The 14,332-nt window shown below is 36.4% G+C and overlaps 1 protein-coding gene across 8 annotated transcripts in view; it reads left to right on the plus strand.

Annotated features, from left to right (window-relative positions):
* The window catches only part of CDC42BPA (CDC42 binding protein kinase alpha), a 191,502-nt gene that overhangs the window by 123,896 nt on the left and 53,274 nt on the right, over positions 1-14,332 (plus strand). For 7 of the 8 annotated variants that reach the window (XM_074817748.1, XM_074817752.1, XM_074817751.1 and 4 more), the window contains exons 14-18: positions 477-719; positions 979-1,089; positions 5,034-5,281; positions 10,084-10,189; positions 11,913-12,037. In XM_074817748.1, the coding sequence (XP_074673849.1) occupies positions 477-719; positions 979-1,089; positions 5,034-5,281; positions 10,084-10,189; positions 11,913-12,037 (833 nt within the window). The remainder of the gene's footprint in view (positions 1-476; positions 720-978; positions 1,090-5,033; positions 5,282-10,083; positions 10,190-11,912; positions 12,038-14,332) is intronic. The other variant, XM_074817756.1, reaches the window with a different exon arrangement.

Consider the following 14,332-nt stretch of genomic DNA (forward strand, 5'->3'; position numbering starts at 1 on the left):
CATGCTCGCCATTGCAGGTCAATTCTCAAAAGCTTCTAAGCAGAAATTTTCATAGAGCAGAGTTCTCCATTCAATTAATGCAAAAACTTTTTTAATCATTTAGCAGATAAGTACTATTCTTTTTATTCATTTAAGGATTTATTGAAAAACTATGCTGATGATATTTTTTAATGAAGAAAGTAAGGTATTTTTATATTTTAATGCAAGTGCTTGAAAGCCATTGTGTTTAACCTATAATAATGGAGTAAGTTCCTACTCAGTTTACATTTATGCAGCTTTATGCACTTCAGTAGTGTAAAATCTGGCCTCTCTCCTTATTTATAGAGGCATATAATCCGTATTAGAGATGCATTCATGAAAACAGATTAATATGTAGTTTCTGTTCACTCTGGAGAAGGTGTTAGATGCGCATCCAAAGACAGAATTGGCCTTGCAGCTTTCTAGGTTTATTACTTAATTCTTTTTTTAAACTGTAGGAACTGGCAGAGTCTAGTGACAGATTAAAATCCCAAGCCAAAGAGCTGAAAGATGCACACAGCCAGCGGAAATTGGCAATGCAGGAGTTCTCAGAGATGAACGAGCGGCTGACAGACTTGCACTCTCAAAAACAAAAGCTTGCCCGCCAGCTCCGAGATAAGGAGGAAGAAATGGAAGTGGTGATGCAAAAAGTAGAAAGTTTAAGGCAAGAGTTACGCAGAACAGAGAGACTTAAAAAAGAAGTAAGTGGTGAGAAGACTGTTTAGAGTCTATGAAATAGTAGTTATATGTAAGGTTTTCTGACAAAGTAATTTTTTTTTGTTATCTGTAAATCTTTAATTCTTTGTTGTTTCAAACAGTACTGATTTTGTTTTCTAAGAATTTGAAAGTGTTCAGTTTAGTGCTGAAGATTTATCTCTTATATTGAAAACCATCAATAGATTTTGAAAAAAAAAAAAACCATAAGAATCCTACCTATTAAAAACGTATGTACTTTTGTAGCTGGAAGTCCAAGCTGAAGCCGCAGCTGCTGAGGCATCCAAAGACAGGAAATTGCGAGAGAGGAGTGAACAGTACTCTAAACAGTTGGAAAGCGAAGTAGAAGGGCTAAAGGTTAGTCTGTTTTGATATTAACACCTGCAAACTTACTAGTCAACTAGGACTTGGATCTGTTTGATTGCTTTCAGATGTAGAACAAAAGGGTATTGTCAGTTTGTCACTTCAGTTGATGCTGAATATTAATGCAAGCATGGATCACATTACTGTCGAGAAACATCAACATTTACCTAATGCACTTTTCAGGCCAGTGTGTTCACTGCTCACTAAAGTATTTCTTAATACTCAGTGATCTCTTTCCAAATTGCTCCCATTATTACTTTGTTTAACTTTACCTGTTAAAAGCGTTTTGTTTTGGTTTGGTTTGTTTTTTTAGTGTAGGATGGTTGAGTATTTGAAGATAAACCTGCAGTCTGTACAGGTTTCTGTATAGATGTCTTGTGTACCGTGTTGTTACTCAGCATGTCAGTCAAAAGAAAGATGGTTTCCTCCACAATAGTTGTCAACTGATGTAACTATAGAGAAAAAGTTTTAGGGTAATTCTGCCTTTCAGCCAGAAGTTGAGACATGTTTGCACAAGAGCATTAAGACTTTATTTATATTGATGAGATTGCTCAGACATATATGGGTTTTTAGGAGCAGAAATTAAGTAAGCCAAGAATGTTAGCTGTTATTTTATTCTATAATTTAGCATTTTATATGGTGAAGAAATCAGACTATCTCAAAAACTGAACGAGAAAGTTTTTTATTTCCACATGAGGATTGTTCTTCATTTACAGCAAAATCCTATTCCCAGTGTTTTGTCCAGTGGAATAATTCTAAACTTTTTTGTGCAAAATGTCAGATTAGGCCTATTCTGGCCTTAATTTACATGAATAACAGGGGGGTTTTTATTAGAATTCTGTGGGACATTTGTCAACATAAAGTCACTGCATAGAAAATCTTGGGGTTTCTTTGGAAACATTCTTTTATTTTGCCTTCCTTTGTTAAATGAAGATAAGGAAATCCATTCAGTAAGAAGTTTGGATTTATAAAGTTTCTACTGGTGTGAGTTCAGATTGTTATCTGAAAACTAAGATGTATTTCTTCTGCTTTCATGAATCTTCACCACCAGCAAAGAGTTTGTATGATGGCTTAAGAGGCAAGAAGAATTTATGGAGCTCTATTGAGAATAAATGATATGCAGATTTATAACAGCAGGGCAAGTTTTCAGAAGAGGAAAGAGGACTTGTAGTTTTCTTAGTAATATTTCACAGTACAGTAAGCATGCTTTGGATCACGTGCAGTTGTGATGCTGCATCATCCATTCAGTCAAAGCTCTGCATGGCTCCTTAGCTAAGTTCAGGAGGCTATTATAGAGAAAAAGTCGATATTTAAAGAAAAAAGGAAAGTTTCTCCAAATGAGGAGAATAGAAAAGCCCATAAACGATGGCAGGTTAAACGTGAACAGGATGTTGAGGACTAAAGAAAGAGAATTTAGAGAGCACTTTGCAAAGGATGCCGAGTGATTGTGGGAAGTTCCTTAAATCAAAAGCAGAAAGCCACCTTGGGAAACTCATGAGGCTGCTTGTTGGCAGGGATGAAAAAAATAATCTCTGAGTTGATAGAGCTGTGACAGAAATGCTCAACAAGTTTTTGGTGTGTCAGACTTTACTGCTGGAGCAGGGGAGGTTGCCACACAGAGTGCAGGATGTTGGTCAGGTGAGCTGGCTCAGTCTGAGGATAACGTGCAGGAAGCGTTTTTGCTGGCAGGTGAGTCAGATGTGAAGTCACCTGAACCGGTGGCCTCACTGAGGGGGTTCTGAAGGAACTCAGGTGAGAAGAGAGCTGCTGGCCACAATGTGCACCTCCTTATTACAGATGGCCCACTGTGCCACTGTAAATCTCATCCAGAAGATCCTGGAAACTGCAGAGCAGTGGGTGGGACTTCCTTAGGAAGGGGGTAGAGCCTGTAGTAAAGAATAAGGTCTGAGCTCATGGATGAAGTAGAGCCTATTGGGAAGAAGGCAGTGTGCCTTCTATCCAGCCAAGTCCTGGAACACTGACCTGCTGGAGTTCTGCGAAGTTGTCAGTAAGTGTGTGGACAAAGGAGATCCAGTGGATGTCATGTATCTGGATTTTCAAAAAAAAAATCAGGCTCAGTATGAGTTAGCAGTGTGCCCTGACAGCCAAGAGGGCAAACAGCATCCTGGAGTGCATTAAACAGCACCTAACTATCCATGTGCCAGGAGATACATTATGTCTCAGTTCCACTATTTGTCCACTTGAAACAGGCATGTATGAAAATATCTACTTGGAATTGTGCTTACATGAATTCAAAATATATTCTGTGTTTCCTGTATTGCTCTAATTCTGTAAACCACTGTACAGTACCATACAGCTTTCTCTTCTACTGCACCATCTGTCTTATGGTCTTAATAGTATCATGTGGGAAAAAAAAAAAGTAAAGTGAAACACCACTAAAACATTTTATGTACCAGATAGATGATGTTGCAGAGCTCCATTGCCATATACGTGTATGCAATTTGGCATGTTGGGCAGTAACAAACAAGTTCAGTAGTTCACTGCCCGTGCATGAAAGAAAATTCCTATACTTCCTTTCTTTTTTTCTTTTTTTCTTTTCTTTTTTTTTTTTTTTTTAAATCTTTCTTTCTCCAAGCCATCTCCTGTTAGGATGATATCTTCTTTCTCCAATTTACCATTCTGCATCCTAAGGGCAGGATTTAACTCTTAGATCAAAACAGATGGCCGTTTTGATGAGTTAGAGAAAACAATGCGGTAGCAGCACATATCTGGCTCATACATTTAGTGGGTTTTGCAGTGTTCTGCTGACACTGACAGCAAGGCCCAGCTTTCTCACAGAATTCGTCATGGTAGAAATTCAAATCATCTGAACGTTCTACAATGACATTTAACTCCTGAAGTCTGTTCATATATCAGCAAAAGATAATTACCCAAAGCCATGTTTAATTAAGGGTAACTGAGAGGATTTTAATATCTCATGGTAAGAATGGAGGTACAATTAACAAAATATCTTCAGTCCTCCTAAAGGTGTGAGACAGTCACTGTAAGGAAGTAGGTTTTCCAGTTACCTACAATTTCTCAAAACACAGTGTTTTTATTAAGTAACCTCCTTTGCTTAGACTACGTTTATTTAATTACATATTTTAAAAAACAGAAAAAATTCCAAACCAAGTTATACATATGTTTACATTAAAAAGTATTTCCAAGCTTGGATTTCAGTGCATGTCATGCCACTCTCATTTTGAACCTGATCTTGCTCCTCCTCTATGTTATGGCAGGACATTGAGTTTAGTGAGTGCAGCATTTGGTGCAAATGTGTATGTATCCTGAAGCAGTGTGTAAAGACTATTGAAATGCCAGAAGACCTCACTAAGAGAGCTATGCAGCTGCGAAAAGTGAAGTAATTACTCTTATTGTTTAAAGCTTGTTTTTCCTATTAATCCACTATGATGTAAATGGTCAGTTTAAATAAAATAGGTCAGATTTCCCTCCTGACTGATGCAATCCATATAGTGTTTCTGTAGCTCGAGTTTTGCCTTCAGTTAAGCCTCTGCTTGTCCTAGTATAGCTTTTCTGTAAATTATTTGTGCTTTAAAATATATTGACTGTATATCATAGTCCTTATTCTGCATTCCTGAAAATCACTTGAACTCGTTGCTGTCAACTGTGTGAGTGGGAGCATAAAAATCTAATTCTGTGGTCACTTGCTGACTCCATATAAGGGGAGTCAGAATGTGGCCAGAAATGTTTAAAGAGATGATCAGATTTTCAATGGCTTTAAAAATATTACTGCATTTAAATCACAAAAGAGTACAGTTCAGATTTATGCTCTAACAAATTTTCAAAAAAAATTGAGATAGGTGTGTTTAAGTCAAGTCTGTAATGGGATATTTTCTGAACAGACTTATGAATATTGAGTTGTTATTAAGCATCATTTTCAGCATTCTTGAGTGCTAACTTGGGGCTATTTATTTTAGCAAAAACAGGTTGGCCGCTCACCTGGGGTAAGCAGTATAGAACACCAGCAAGAGATCACTAAATTAAAGGCAGACCTGGAAAAGAAAAGTGTTTTCTATGAAGAGGAGCTATCTAAACGTGAAATAATGCATGCTAATGAAATAAAAAGTCTGAAGAAAGAACTGCGGGATGCAGAGAGCCAGCAGCTTGCTCTCAAGAAGGAGATTATGATTTTGAAAGACAAGTTAGAGAAAACCAGAAGAGAAAAGTGAGTACTGTGTGGAATTTACCTTTAAGCTCAAAATATCTTTTCAAATCTCCTAGTATGTTTTCAAACACACTATCACTTCTTTAATTGTAGAGCAGACAGGTGCCTTTTGGCTGAGCTAATGCCAGGGTTGAACACAATCACCTTTAAAAATAAAACAGAACAAAAAAATCCACATCCCTCTACTGAAACGGTTAATTTTGCACCAAAATTCTTGTGCTGGCTGACCATTCTGAGGTATGTAATTTGAGTTGCAGACTTGCAGCTTGGAGTAAGTCGACCCCTGAAGCTTATGTTGCAGTTTAAAATAGTTTTTTGACATTTTTTTTCTGTTCGGTATTTTCATCTTTTGATACAAAACTAATGTGTTAGAGATCAACTATTGCTTACATTTCTGCCAGCACAGGAACAGTCACTTAATGCGGACTAAGGCTAATCCATGCTGGGTTCCATCCGGTGTTAACATCAGTCATCAGACTACTGTAGGCATAAGCTGCTTTATCTCTTCTGACATGGTAATTTGTCAGAGACCTGTTTTTTTCTCTCCCACGTGGTGGAGCTTATAACTAGCCTTGAGTATGTTCCTTGAGGCATTCATCAATAAAAACAAGTTTTTCTGTTGGATAGTGTAGTAATGGAAACAGTCATAAATTGAATGTGTTCATTTTCATTCATAAAAAAATCAGAATGCTTTATAGACACTAACATAGATGCTGCTTTTTGCTGCTGTAGCAAGATGGCATATTAGAAAACCCACGGAGAAGTTCCTGCTGAAAGCTTAGCCAAACTGTAGCAAGTCCTTAAATACAAGTAGTAAACAAAATACAGAATTTTCAAAAAAAGCTTATGCAAACAGGTGGAAACGCTGCTTTTCTGGTAAAATGTTTCCAGCAGGGGAAGTAGATCATACAGCCTAGAATGCAGTGGATATACTGTTTCTTCCTAGAATGCAGTTATTCGTAGGCTGGACATACTAACACAGTAGTTTGCTGCTTTGTTCTAGGTTGAGAGGTAAAATTTGCATCAGCAGCGTGTTTTCATTGTACCACAACTTAACGGTCTTGCTGACCTATGAGTTATAAATGCACAAAAGTCTATGCTGTCTTACAATATATAAAGGTGATAGTATGATACTCCTTTAATGCCATCTCAGTCCAGTAGTGTCTCAGAAGAAGAAATACTCAATAAAAAATCATTAATACCTCTTTTTGCAGGCTAAACTGTTGCTAAAGATCGTACCTCCAAACACCGACCAGACCAAATGCTGCTTGGAGATTTATCAGAACCATTCTAATGTTGTACAGCTGCAAAAGTTCTAACTAGATGTTCATCAAGTGAGATAACAAATGGCCTAACGATGCTGATCTAGCTAGTTCATAAACCTTTTTTCAGTCTAGTTTCTCTCTATTAATAAAAAAAGAACTGGATGCAAATCTAAAATGATTGCTGATGTGACCACATATTTCTGTATGTATTTCAAGTGTTGGTGGAAGAGGACATTTTAAAGCATGAACAGAAATGTGTCACATAACCAGTATCCAACATTTGGCTCTTAATGGGAAGGGCTTCAGCATCATACAAAGTCAGGTGTCCAGGCACGTGATGGGTGATTAGTGGAGACCTGATCTTAACTGGGTTTTGTTAAACAAATCTGCAGAATTTCATGCAAGTATTGGGAATCCACAGAAATGCAGAAATCCACTGTTCGAGGTGTGCTACAGATTGATTTCTGTAGTAGTTCAGGGATTTAGAAGGGAAGCTTAAATATTAGGAATGGAAGAATTGCTGTTGGTGCTCGATTCTCAATATTTGGTAGTTTTCTTAAGCGAACGTGGATATCTTTTTTTTTTGTTTGTTTCTGCTTACACATACTGTTTTTAGCTATTGTAATCAGGCTTGCAGAGCTTTTTGTGAGTCTTCCAGTACAGAGATGTTCAATGTAAGCGTTGAATAGGAAGCACCTGGAGACTTTATGCCAAAATAAGTGAAATTATTTCAATAGTGGGCTTGGGATGGGTGTGGGGTTGAAGTGTGTGTATACAGTTTGGCAAAAAAAATGTAGTAGTCTAAAAATAATCTTTAGTGTATTTTAAAAAAAGGCTTTGGTATAGTGCATATTAAAAAAAAGGCTTTGTTAAGAGGATGTGGTTGCATTACTTCATAAGGGCTCTAGTATATAGAGTGAGTTACGTAGGTTTTTCTAAGCAAGTGTTAATAAGAGCTTTGTCAAAATCTGTGTACTCTTATGTAACTTGTATGTTGGTGGTTTCTGTTTCATTTTTTAAGATAGGTATTTTTTCTTTGTCTCCTTTAAATTTAAGCTTTCTTACTTCTGTGATTTCAACAGCATAAGTCTTGAAGGGAGAGAGACTACCTTTCTGTACAAAATGATCGCCCTTTTCTAAAGTCCCATAAACTGCATGCTACTAAAATTGGGAACATAGGAACACAGTATCAGCCCAGTGATCTGTGTAGCACAATACTCCGTTTCTTAGAATTGTCATTATGAAATATTTCAGAATAAGGTGCAAGAAACTGTAAAATAAATCACATTTGTAGAAATTTATTTTAAGCCTGTCATTTAACGATAGATTTATAAAGCAGAGAGCTTTATAAAAACAGCATTTGCTGTTTTTAAATTGTATGATACAAAGAAACTTGGGGGCTGGGGTTTGTTTCAGGTCTACTTTTCTTGGTTTCAGAGCAGTAAGTTAGTTCTCCACTTTGTACAGCCGCAATAAAGAGCTGGAGTGACAAAGTGATACCGTAAAGCTGTATTTCACATCGCTTGCGTGTGGTTTGCTACCGTTATTTTACTGATAAAAAGAATGCTGGATCATGTAAGATTTCTTAAACTTGAAGAGCAGATACCTAGCTAAATTTTAGATGAGAGAAAAAGCTTGATGGGAGAGGTGGATGCCAGGCTTCAAAGCAAATGCATTATTTTGATCTTCCTGTCTGTCCAAGGTATGCCTGTGGAGTCTGTCGCAGTTCTGTGGTTTGCCAAGTCGATATTTCAGTATGATTGTACCCGCATTGTCCTCTGTTTAAAGTTTATCTTCATTTCTGTATTATACTATACCAATCTGACTTACTGGGTTAATAACAATCACCAGTTGAATTAAAAATGTAAAGTACAGAAAACTACCAAATATGTTGGGCTCTTTTCCCAATCAAAGATTTCTTAATCCACCACTGTTTATGTCTGCTTTGAGCCTTAAAGCCTTAAAAGAATGAATTTTAGACAAATACAGAATAAAAAACCCTAAACAAAACTGTAAAAGCTAAATAAAAGAATTAAAAATTAGTTTGGTCTACTCTCTGAGAAATTAGCTTTGAATCTATGCCTTGCAAACAGAAGCAGGACCTGTTATTAATTCCCCTGACAGCCAGTGCTTTAATCTCTTCCTGCCTTTTCCCTAGACTGCTCATCATATGCATGGAATCTGTTGATATAGAAAAGGAGTGGTGGTGAATTTCAAACTTGGCGTTTAAACAGTAATGATAGTATGTTACTTTACTAGGACGTAGTGTTATGTTTCAAAGGATGCCTAGCAACATAGAATTTCACCATGAGTCTAACATGCTGTACTGGATTTCAAAGAGCGGTTGAAGCACTAAATGAATTTCAAATTAGCAATAGGAAATTCAAACCAGCGTTATTCTTAACTGGGTTCTCTGTAACCGCTGACACTTCTCATCTTTTAAGGGTGTTCTCTCCATTTGGCAGTCCTAATAGTTATACATCTCAGAAAAAGAGGCGAGGATGTAATTTCTCTGTTGCACAATGTAAAATTCTGATCGTTGTCCAGAAAAAAAATTACAGTGCTCAAGGTTTACCCTGGATTTTATTTTTACAGAGTTAACCTTTTATACTGGGCACTTTTTCAAACCTTTTAAGGCTGGACAGTGGTATTTGCTGACAGAGCATTTACTATATCTGTGGCATTTATAGTATAGTTCCATCAACCTACTGATGAATTTTGTGCCAGATACCTGAATAATTGGTGACATGGTGAATACAAGATGCAAATGTAGTGAGTCTCAAAAGAACGGATGTGAGGTGGGAGTTATACATCAAAACATTGCCATACACCACTTTAAGGAAATCACAGTGGTTTTTGGCAAACAGGACCTGCAACTTCATTTATTTTCAGGTTCTCATATTCATTGTGCAAGATCAAAGTTGATGTTAAGCAGAACCAACCAGGGGTTCTCCTTTACTGAATGACATCCACAGGAGAAGGGAAGGTTTGGGGGAAACGGCTACTCTGAAACTCTCTCAAAAAGAATGGTCCAAATCTGCTCTAGAGTCTGGTGATATTAGGCGTGTATAGGTTATCCATCCACTTTTTGCTGATTGTAAGTATCAGTACAGTTCGAATGTGTCCTCTGGCTTTTCTCATCAGAGACCCAGCCGCAAGGGCTCTAATTTAGCTTCTGTGTGTTCTGGTTTCATATGTGGTCATTTTTGCCTGTCATTCTGTGCAAAACTTGGAATTAAAGAAATGTCTAAGTTTAATGTTTCTGTGAGATGAGAATTTACCCTGAGTGTCTTAGAATATTGACACACACCTTGGTCTGCAGAATTGCAGCTGCTCAGTGTTTGAAGGATTCATCTGAAGGCTAAAATATGTATAACATTGATAAACAGTAGCTCAGTGGAGCTCTGTTAATTATGAGGAAAGATCATTGCCTAAGGACTGTGTTATAGTCCTCATTGATCTTTATGTATTTAAGTGAATACTGTGATGAGTTTTAGAATAGGAAACTTTCTAATTCTACTTCATTTTATTTCTTAGCCAAAGTGAAAGAGAGGAATTTGAAACAGAGTTCAAACAGAAGTATGAACGAGAAAAGATTCTGCTGACAGAGGAAAACAAAAAACTTTCTAATGAACTTGATAAGGTAAGTGCTGATTAGTGGAGTCCGGAGTTTACAACTGTTGTATGCTATGTACAAATTGGACAATATAGAGCTGTATTGGTTATTATTAACTCTTAATTGATAGCATAAATTGATATTACACAAAAAATGGTGTTTAATGATTGATTTGAATAGAGAATATCTGTATGCATCTGAACTTGAGAATGTGTGCATGTATATATGTGTGTATGTATGTGTAGCAATTGAGTTAGATGGTCTTACAGTTTGGAAAGATTAATTTTAGACAGTATCTTAAGCCAAAAAAAAAAAGAGTATTTCATTGTATGACCCGAATATAAAAATGCATAGTTAACGATGTGATCACTTAGCATATATTTGCATGTCAATTACTCTGAAATAGTAGAGCCCCTCCCACCCATTAAGTGTTACTTTGAGATATTTAAAAAATACAAATGATAAGGCATATTAATTGAAATGTGTTGAGCAAGGAATAATTATGTTTCATGCATTTAGATTATCTCTTTATTGTTCATTTTGACAGGTTATTCAAGTTCATTGTGGATTAGCCAAGTCTTGCTAAACTTGTCTATTCTTTTTGTAATGCATTAAATTTTCTAAAAATATGATGAAAGTATGGTGTTCTTCAAAGTAAGCGTGTTTGCATGTCAGTGTTCAAACTGAAGTATATTTTCATACCAGTATAAAACACACACTGTATGCCTATATGTAGGTTTAGTCCAAGAACAGTAAGAGTCTAGTCACTTTGATGTTTTTTTCTGCTCAGTCTCTTTTTTTGTTGTTGTTGTTGTCATTTGACAAAAATACAAAGCTATTTAATAAATAGGCAAATCTAAATCATAAACCTATTTAAATGATAAATATGGAGTGGAGTACTCGGGACTGAAAAGCAGAATAGATTTAAAACTGATATTTTTTTAATCACTTTGATTTGTTAATATATTTCAGTACTAAAAGAAGCCTTTCACGTGAGATTCATTCTCCTAAGCAGGCCTTCCTATAAAGTCTACCTGATCTCTGATTCCAGTTTGATTTTCTGAATAATTATTTAACATAATGAAGGTTTAGTTTCCAATACCAACTCAGGTTAGCTGTGGCTTTTGTCTTGCAGAATGTGCGTGTATGAATGACAGCTATGTGAATGCGAGAGGTTAATTGCTAGGTATAACATATTGTACTTACAGATGTGCATTTAATTTCAATTTCCCTGACTGCCAGTAAGTAAAATGAAAAATGGGGGAATGTGAGACACCTGGAGAATCTCAGGACTGACTCGTGCCTGTATCTGTTAAGCCTCTCACTCTCCATGGTTACTAAACAAAGGAGAGGTTTGGCAGTTTTATCTGAGCTATAACAATTTCTGTGCCCTTGCTTTGCTCTTTTAATGTAGTTTTTTCTATATAGAACATTCCACACCTATATGGTGCAAAGCAGAGACCTTATAAGAGTTGTAGATGTATTTAAAGACTAGTTCTCAGAAAACTAATTAATTTGTTAAAGTAAAAATGTAGTTCTAGTCCTTAAAAATGGTCTTTCAGTACAGCAAAGGTCCTATCTGAGAAGGGATTCTGGCTCTTATTGTTACACTGTGTTTATTGAGATGGGTAGCACCAATTTTTAAAGCAGATCCATCATGTGGAACAGGGGAACACGTGGCTTTGAGTCTGCATAGAGATGAAGTCACAGCAGTTTATACCTTTAACAAGTTGTTTAAATTCTCATTCAGCTCACCACCATGTTTGAGAGGCTGAGTATGAATAACCGACAGCTGGAAGAAGAGATGAGAGACCTGGCTGATAAAAAGGAGTCCGTGGCCCACTGGGAGGCCCAAATTACTGAGATCATCCAATGGTGAATACTCTGCTCTAATGGCATTGCAGAATACCCTTAGTATGTGGTAGGGCTGTTAATGAGTGTTTGCCTTTGAGCATGGCGCTTGCAAGTGCTTAGGGGAAATCCCACACCTGTTTGGGATTCTGCTGTATTTTAGCTTGAGATTTTAATAATATCCAAATGCGGAAAATTGTGTTCCTCCTTAAGAGTGAAAGTGTTTTACCAAATACAACTTTAAGTGCCGAAGAATCGTGGCCATTGGGTGTGGCTTGTGGCTTTGCAAGAACGCTGGAAGGAGTCATGTGCTGAGCTCACGCCTCTGAGAGGGACCAAGCCTGGGAAAAGCAGTGGCTGAGAGTATTTGTGTCTCGGCATTAATTTCCTTCATCTGCTTGGCATGTGGCAGAATGAAACAAATACAGTGCAACTTTTATGTGATTTTTTTACAAGGCGGGCATTTGAGACTGCCACAAAGCCAGTCAAGTGATGTTTCTAATAATACTTTTGCTAAACGATGACGTTATGTTTCTAAAGTCTTCCGTCTAGTTCTAATAAATTAAGGAAAAAAAAAACCCAAACAGTTGAAATTATTAAGAGAAAAAGATTGTTTTATCTAGGTAGCCTTTATTTTTCCTCTCCATGCCTGCTTCTCTCCCGTCCCCTTTCATGATCCATTTTTAGCATCTACAACATTTGCATCCAGACATTTGGGGTTTTTTTTAACAGACCATCCACTTCTGGGAAGACCTCATCATCATATAAACCTAATCTTTTTTTGGTTTACTACTTGATTTCCCCTCCTGCCCCCTCCTATTTTTCATGTCTCATGTTAGTGGAAAAATCTGATTTGTTGTGTCAAAGCAAAAATGGGAAACATTTGTTTTAATGAATCCTGGTTTGGTATTGTTGTAATGTCAGTGTAATTTTGTTGTCCAAATACAGAGAAGTTTGGCTTTTGAATATAACCATGTGAATATGTAACAAGAAGGAAAGGCTGTTCTCTGGGTTTCTGGAAGTTTTTTAAACAGTGTTTGTTACTTAAAATTACGTAACGCCTATCTGTTATGAAGTCCATAGTGTCTCAAGGCATTGTATTCATAGCAGAGGTTAAAAAATGTGAAGGGTCCACTTTGTGCGTGTTTCTTTTAAATCTTGTGTCTCATAGGTATGAATGTAGTAGACAGCCTGCATCACAGAAATTAAAAAAAAAAGCATAAAAGTTGTTTAAATGAACAGTTCATTTCTAGCCAATCAGAAATGTTTATTCAGAAAAAAAATCAATGTAACAAGAGAGACAAGTCTATTATTTCATGTTTCACATGTTTTAAGGTAATACTTATCTGTCTTAATGCACCAAGGTAACCAAGCCCCATTTCTCAGATATACACGAGAAAGCACTCATAAATCTTGGTAGTTCTGGAAAAAGACAAGTCAGAGTTAGTTGTGGATTGTTTTACTTAACACTATGTAAAAATGTCCCTTCTCCAATTTATGAGAGTGTTTAATATTTTAAGATGTACTACTGATGTGATTCAGGTACATGATAAAGCATCTTGCACATATTAGAAATGTCACTGAGGAGGTAAAAGAAGTTTGGGATTGAGTTTTTTGTTATCTCTAAAGATACTTAATGAAGAAAGATCAGGAATATTCAAGATGAACTTTCTGAATGAAAGATATCATTTTACTGATCCCTTATGATAATACAGTGTCTTTTAAAAAATATGGAACTAAAAATTAAAGAATTATGTGAAAAGGAAAAAAAAATGTTAAGTACTGTGGGTAAACATTAAGGAGATAAAAAAATCTGGCTTGGTTCTAGTTTTTAATCACTGGACACATCTCAATTTTTCCTCCATACTTTTTTCTGCTTATGTTAAATTTTTTTCAGCTATGTGAGGCCTTATCTTGGCTTACATTTTTTTTTCTTAATATGTTCATAGTTTCCATGTGTTACCCAGGTAATCTGGTCATGTCCATCTGCTGTCCTTAGAATTCAGTACTGCATACTGAAACTAGGTCCCTCTCTGGCAATATTTTGCTGTGGAACATGGGGTGCGATGTGAAGTATTTGAATGTCTATAATAATGATAAACATTTTAAAAGAAAAAAAACCAACTAATTTTGAAGAAAGCTAGTCTTGTTTAATCAGTCACAAGCCTATGTTTTCCTCAGCAGAAAATGTAACTTAAATCCATACCTGTCCACCTCTTCAGTATGACAACAGAATGCCTCGGACCTGACAGAGTAGGGTAGAGCTTGTAGGCTCCCTCTTCAAAACAAACAGATTTTTCACATAATATTACTTTAAAA

Source organism: Strix aluco, chromosome 3 (genome assembly GCF_031877795.1).
Source record: "Strix aluco isolate bStrAlu1 chromosome 3, bStrAlu1.hap1, whole genome shotgun sequence".
Classification (NCBI taxonomy): Eukaryota; Metazoa; Chordata; class Aves; order Strigiformes; family Strigidae; genus Strix; species Strix aluco.